This window comes from Sinocyclocheilus anshuiensis, unplaced genomic scaffold, assembly GCF_001515605.1.
Source record: "Sinocyclocheilus anshuiensis isolate Anshui unplaced genomic scaffold, SAMN03320099.WGS_v1.1 scaffold326, whole genome shotgun sequence".
NCBI classification, from domain to species: Eukaryota; Metazoa; Chordata; class Actinopteri; order Cypriniformes; family Cyprinidae; genus Sinocyclocheilus; species Sinocyclocheilus anshuiensis.
In genome coordinates this window covers 1,611,928-1,618,444 of record NW_015546098.1, presented here as the reverse complement: position 1 = coordinate 1,618,444, position 6,517 = coordinate 1,611,928, and the positions used below count along the sequence as shown (strand labels likewise).

Below are 6,517 nucleotides of genomic sequence, written 5' to 3'. Positions count from 1 at the left end.
GGAAATTTACTAAATATCTTCATGGAACATGATCTTTACTTAATATCCTAATGATTTTTGGCATAAAAGAAATATTTCTAATTTTGACCCATACAATGTATTGTTGGCTATTGCTACAAATATACCCCAGCGACTTAAGACTGCTTTTGTGCTCCAGGCTCACATATGGTTTCAAAAGATATTTTTTCTTACTGTTTTTTTGGGGGGGGTTCCTTTAAGGTTTGACAGACAATCAAAAAAATCGAGAATCGAATCGAGAGCTTGCGAATCGAAATCGAATTTAATTGGGACATCTGAATCTGAAAATCTGGAATCTGAGGGTGCAAAAAAAAATCTAATTATTGAGAAAATCATCTTTAAAGTTGTCCAAATTAAGTTCTTAGCAATGCATATTACTAATCAAAAATTAAGTTTTGATATATTTATGGTAGGAAATTTACTAAATATCTTCATGGAACATGATCTTTACTTAATATCCTAACGATTTTTGGCATAAAAGATAAATCTATAATTTTGACCCATGCAATGTATTGTTGGCTATTGCTACAAATATACCCCAGCGACTTAACACTGCTTTTGTGCTCCAGGCTCACATATGGTTTCAAAAGATATTTTTTCTTACTGTTTTTTTTGGGGGGGTTCCTTTAAGGTTTGACAGACATGTAAACGGAGAATGAATAAATAATGAGAGAACTTTCAGTGGTAAATGTCTAACCAGATCTCTCTCTTCCACGGCTCTGTCTCTCATTGCCTGATGCTGCTTGCTGATCTCCACGGCAGTCGCAGTCCTCTGATGGAGCTGGTGAAGCACTGGGTTTATCCTCTGAATCAGCTCTTGAGCCTTCCTCAGCTTCCCATGGAGGAAAGGACGCAAATGTGTTACTTTCATACTTAAAGGTTCAATTAACAAACTTTGAATGTTATTTTCATTTCAGTATCTAAACACGATAGATGTGAAGTCTCACCTCCGCTAACAAGCTCACGTGATCTTCGTGCTTCCTTCTCAAATGCTCATTTGCTGCACTGATGGATTCCATGTATGACTTGCTCAGTTCAACCTTGGGAAGTTCACACAACTCACTCAGAATACAAGGACATTACACACACACACACACACTCAAGCAAGCCTTCACTTCCAGAGGGTCTGTGGTCACTACTAAGCTAGCAGGAACCTTATATTTTCATATAAACTGAGGTCGGGATGCAAACTGACCAGTGATGGGTAAGCCAGTTTAAGGGCTGACATCAGTTCCTGGTGAGACCCAACAGTGTGCTCTAGCTCTGCCACCTGAGCAGCATGAGAGTCCCTCAACTGCTGCGTTACGCTGAAGGCCTGCACACAAAGACAAATGAACAGGAGGCAAAGATCAACAGGGATAGTTTCTCCAAAACTGAAAATGAACTGCTAGTTTACTCCTCCTCAGGCCATCCAAGATGTAGGAGACTTTTTCTTCAGTAGACCAGAAATGGAGATTTTTATCTGAAACGGTCAGCCTTGGTGATTCATAAAATGCAAGTCGATGATGGGTACCGTCACTTTAAGAGTCAAAAAAAGCACATCAGGGAACACAAAATGAATAGCCGTCACCTACTCCTGAGGATGAGTAAATTAACAGCACATTTTCATTTTTGGGTGAATTCACCTTTTAATAAAAATATCTTGTGATCTTAAAACCAAGAGAAATGTCCTCTCACCGCGTCTTTCTGCTCTAGAGACTCGTCCATGAGACGTCTCATGTCTTTCATCTTCTGCTCCATCCTCCGGAGCGCTTCCTTGTACCTCCCATAAAGACACTTCATCTGACTGACCTACATAACACAGACGTATTAGGAGTCGTGATTTCTTGACACATATCTTAGCTGACAAAATGCATTGGAAATTAAATAGTGACTTACCTGTCTAGATAAAGTTTCCTGATCAACATGAACTGTATTTCCAATCCGTTTCATCTTGAAGATGGCATCCTCTGTGCTAGACTTAAACGAATTCTGTAGAAGAATCCTAACATTTTAGGCCTGTAGCATGTGCAACTTTGAAAACTTAAGATCATTAAATGATAGGGCATCTCTCACCATCCCAATCCTCATTGCTTGAATGCTGTCATATAAACAGTGAAGAAGCTCCTGATCGTGCTCGAGACTCTGAATTCTCTCCAGGGCAATGCCATACAAATCTCTGTATGTCCCATTCTGGCAAATAAAGACAGGATAAAGAAAATCAAAACCAGTTTTTCTTCCAAAAATGATTTCTGCACAGCCGTCTTTAACATCAAAATGTTCTGATTGTAGCTCAGCACAGCTTTGAGCCTTCAGTGAGGTCAGTAAAATCACTGGAGATTAGGTCTGGGCAACACCATCAAAATTATTCTATTATTATTCAATTATTCTATATCGATATTTATCAAATTATTTCACACCACTAATGCGGAAGGAAATGCATTCCACATGTTTGTTAGACATCGAGAATGAATGTAAACATGACTTGTTTATTTAAAAGTAAACAACTCAAGAGTAAGGTACTTTTTAATCGAGGTCTTTTTTTTTCTCCAAATTTCTGTTTTCAAAACTGATTTTGTTTTATGATTTAATACAAATGGGTTTCCCATACTATGGAAGTCAATGGCTACCGTCAACTATTTGGTTACCAACATTCTTCAAAATATCTTCTTCTGCGTTCAACAGAATAAAGAAACTCATCCGATGTGAATGACGACAGAATGTTCATTTTTGGGTGAACTTTCCCTTTAATTTGCATATTGAAATATCACCTAGACCTGCCGGAAGTGCTTGGCATCTCACCTGTCTGAGCTCAGTGTGGTCCGTCTGGATGAGTTTCTCTCTGAGGTCTGATGGAGAAGCGTCTTTGCTCGGATTATGAGCCCGTGCAGAAGTGAGCTGCTGGGAAAGCACCTCCACCATGACGAGCGTGGAAGTCAATCTCTGCTCCAACTCCGATCGAGACAGATGCTCCAGATTTCCAGGAGTCAGGCTGCAAAGACAGAGTCGCACAGAGACGATGTAGACCACACCAACAGAGAGAAAACAACTCGTGCTTATCGGCTTATCTTACTTACTTCCACAGCAGAGAGTCCGTTGAAGTGCAGGCATCAGAAACATCAACCGTCTGTAATATCTCCACCGCTGTGGAAGTATTAGTGCTCCGCTCCATCTGCTGAACCGGGGTGCTCCAGACGCACGCGCTACGCATCTCTACCGGAGAAGTGCCCACTAAAGCACTGTGATGATTCACTGCTGCTGGAGCACGAGCATACACTTTCCCCGACGCAACCATCAACAATTCAGCCATCTGTCTGAGCTGCTCCTGTAGGGGCCCGCTGCCTAAAACCTGAGGGCCGTTCGACAACTTCTGATGGTCAGCACAAGCCATTTTCAGTTCCACGTCCTTGGCTGGGTCTTGAGGAACAGGTGTGCAGCCAAAATCATTAGCCAGGGATGTGGAGTTCAACAGCGGAGGCGGCATGGGACTCTCCGGGAGCTCCGGCCACAGATGGCTCATTGGGTTCTCCACTGTGCGGTCACGCAACACACTCCTGTTTAAGCTGGGCATCTCTGGAGTGCAGGAACCTGTCAGAGCAATCGCACTGGGAAGATCTCGGTGAACAGAGACAGCTTCAGCAGAGCTATCACAGAGCCGCATAACTTCGATCTCCTCGTCCTTTAAACCTGGTGTCTTATCTTTGAGAACGCTGGTTTCTAGGCCAACGTCTTCACAAAAGGCACCTTGAGGATAAAGGTTTTCCTCAAAATGTGAAACCGCCTCGTTGCTTTCTGGCAGAAACTGCAGCTCACGGCATTTAGTCATGACAGAAGAGACATCACTGCTGCTTACAGCGTCTGAACTTTCCATATTATTTTCACGTCGGCTTGACTCCTGATTAGCAGCGGTGTTTGATGCTTCAGTTTCATGTTGTTTTTCTGCAATGTTTCCAAGAGGCGACGCCAAGCGACCAACTGGGCTCTCAGACTTCTCCAAAAGCTCCACCGAGGAAAGCCGAGTCTCGTTTCCAGCGTTGGGTATATTCAGGACTCGTGACTTTTCCTCAGCACGACAGTAAATGTGATCGTCGTGCTTGCTTCCAGGCGTCAAAGCAGCGAAGCTCTGAGCATCATTTCCACTGATGTCGTTTAAACAAGACAGGCATTGTTCCTCTGTAAGATTCTCCATAAGCGCAGACATTTCTGACACACTGGATTGAGCAGCAATTTCTATTTCACCCCCAGAGCAACACAAGCCTTTAAATGTGATCTCTCCTTCCCCGCGAGATACTCCACGCCGTCCTTCAGAGAGATCAGCTTGATTGTTATCGTTTAGGTTCACTGTGTTCTCAGGCTCTTCACATAAAGATGCACGGACACAGTAAGAATGACCGCTTACTGATACAGCCACTTTACAAACAGGAGTATGTTGGGCTCCTGATGCCTTCATGAGAAGGGATTCATCAGAGACGGCGGAGCGCCCAGAAACCTGAACCTCTCCAGCCAAGCACACGAGGGATCCGAGTGAGATGTTTTCCTCTTGCCCCAGACACAGAGCAGATGAAGCACTACACGGGCTGCTGTGATGATCAACAGGACTCTGCTCATCCGGGTCACTCTGAGCCGCGTCGGTTTCTTCCAGTGCCAGCCGCCTGATGAGAACAGACTCCTCCGACATTACAGCTTCATCCTGAACGACGACTTCTGCTTCAAGACACACGAAGGACTTTAATACGACATCCTGATGTTGGTCGGTTTCATCCGCTGCAAACGGGCTTTCCCCAGAGACGACTTCAACCTGGAGGAAGACAGAACATGGCAGCTGAGGTCACAGTTAAAGCAATCTGAAAGCAGTGAGGGAACATCTCCATACCTGTATTTTAGGACTGTCCTGCAAATTCAGCAGTTTGTTCTGAAACGTTACATCTCTGAGCGGAACTCTTTCTGATCTTGGCTGAAATAAAGCACGTAAACGCTGATTAATGTCAGATAGCGGGAACAACACGGATCATATTTATTCATTCTGCGGAGTAACGTTACTCACATTCGACGAGCCGCCGGCAGATGACATGTTTTCAGATTCAGATCTGCGATCTGAGGAGATTAACGCTTCATGAGTTCGCGAACAGTCTTTATTTCGACAGACTAACCGGACAAACCCAAAATATTATCACTGATTTATTTATATTAACGCGTGTTCTTTCTTGAACTCTTACCTTTGCGGATCATACACGCTTTTCTGAGCATTACCGTTTATGTTAATCCTGAGGGGAAACGAGAGTTGTCGATTTAACCGCCAGTGGCGCGTTCAAAATAAAACGCACGATCACCTGATTGGATAAAAATCCACCGGAAACGCGGCTCTTCTTCTTCTCTGCTTTCCGTGTTCACAGCGCCGCATTAACCCTCAAAGAGCCGAACACCGAGAGAAAAACACAAACAGAACTGTGAAGATTTTTACATGTTGTTGTTGTTGTTGTTGTTGTTGTAGGAGGCCTCTAATGCAGAAATATATCGCCATATATCCTAACCCTAATCTGCGCTCAGGAACAAAACAGTCAGGTGTCTCCAGATCTCAATGATAATATATATATATAGTATATAATAAATATAATGATATGATGTCAGTTCTGTCCATCTTTCCTGCTCCTCCTGATGTCACTCCAAACCCATTATGAGTTTGATTTTTCTGTGGAACATAAGGGAAGATATTTTGAGAAAAGTCCATCAATTTTTTTCTTCATCCATGCAATGGAAGTCAGTGTTCAGCCAAAATTGTTTGGTTACCATCATTCTTCAAAATATCTTCTTTTGTGTTCCACAGAAGACAGCAACTCAATGACATCATGTTATTTTCTGGGTGAACTAACCCTTTAATCTGTCTTATTGATTTATGACTAACTAAACGTAGTCTGTGTAGCTGTCTGCACTGATAGCAGCAGGACATTACAAATATTATCTCCAACCAGATTAAAATCATCATTTCAAAACCTTCACTACAAACACATTAAGATATTAGTTCACAGCACAGATATAGGTTAGCACTATTCTCAGCACACAAAAAAACTGTATTGCTAGTTGTGTTGTATTGCTGCATTAAATTATTTTCAAGAATTTAATAAAATGTGTTGTTTTAATCGTGTAGTTTGTGTGTGATCATTTATTACATGTGCTTGTTGAAGTGAAGCTTTTTTTTTTCTAGTTTACAATCACTAGAGGGCACAAAAGTGCTATAATGTAACCATTTTTATTTTATTTTATTAATATATCTGGATTGTTTGACAGAGTACTGATGAGTGGCATATACACATAGAAACGTGATTTTTAATAATATACATTTGTTCTTGTTTCAGGCTTAGAAATCCTTAGAGCTAGTAAATGAGTTAATTACAATGCATTCTTCAGTAGAAAAGCGACTCAGATCATGAAACTCTCAGGTAGACTGTGTGGTTGAGCTGAAGCTGGAGGATCCGCCGGCATCGAGCTTCGACTCTCTTCAGGTGCATCATCCACCGCACCT

The 6,517-nt window shown here is 42.2% G+C and overlaps 1 protein-coding gene across 1 annotated transcript in view; it reads right to left on the bottom strand.

Moving 5' to 3' along the window:
• LOC107700271 (sperm-associated antigen 5-like) overlaps nucleotides 1–5,321 on the bottom strand; it is a 16,130-nt gene extending 10,809 nt beyond the window's left edge. Inside the window, exons 1-11 of the mRNA XM_016501874.1 lie at nucleotides 5,214–5,321; nucleotides 5,042–5,091; nucleotides 4,871–4,951; nucleotides 3,075–4,795; nucleotides 2,800–2,989; nucleotides 2,074–2,190; nucleotides 1,897–1,989; nucleotides 1,696–1,809; nucleotides 1,214–1,333; nucleotides 966–1,058; nucleotides 716–850 (exon numbers count right to left, since the gene is read on the bottom strand). Coding sequence (XP_016357360.1) covers nucleotides 716–850; nucleotides 966–1,058; nucleotides 1,214–1,333; nucleotides 1,696–1,809; nucleotides 1,897–1,989; nucleotides 2,074–2,190; nucleotides 2,800–2,989; nucleotides 3,075–4,795; nucleotides 4,871–4,951; nucleotides 5,042–5,091; nucleotides 5,214–5,244 — 2,745 coding nt within the window. The 5' untranslated portion in view covers nucleotides 5,245–5,321. The remainder of the gene's footprint in view (nucleotides 1–715; nucleotides 851–965; nucleotides 1,059–1,213; nucleotides 1,334–1,695; nucleotides 1,810–1,896; nucleotides 1,990–2,073; nucleotides 2,191–2,799; nucleotides 2,990–3,074; nucleotides 4,796–4,870; nucleotides 4,952–5,041; nucleotides 5,092–5,213) is intronic.
• Nucleotides 5,322–6,517: the final 1,196 nt, after the last annotated feature.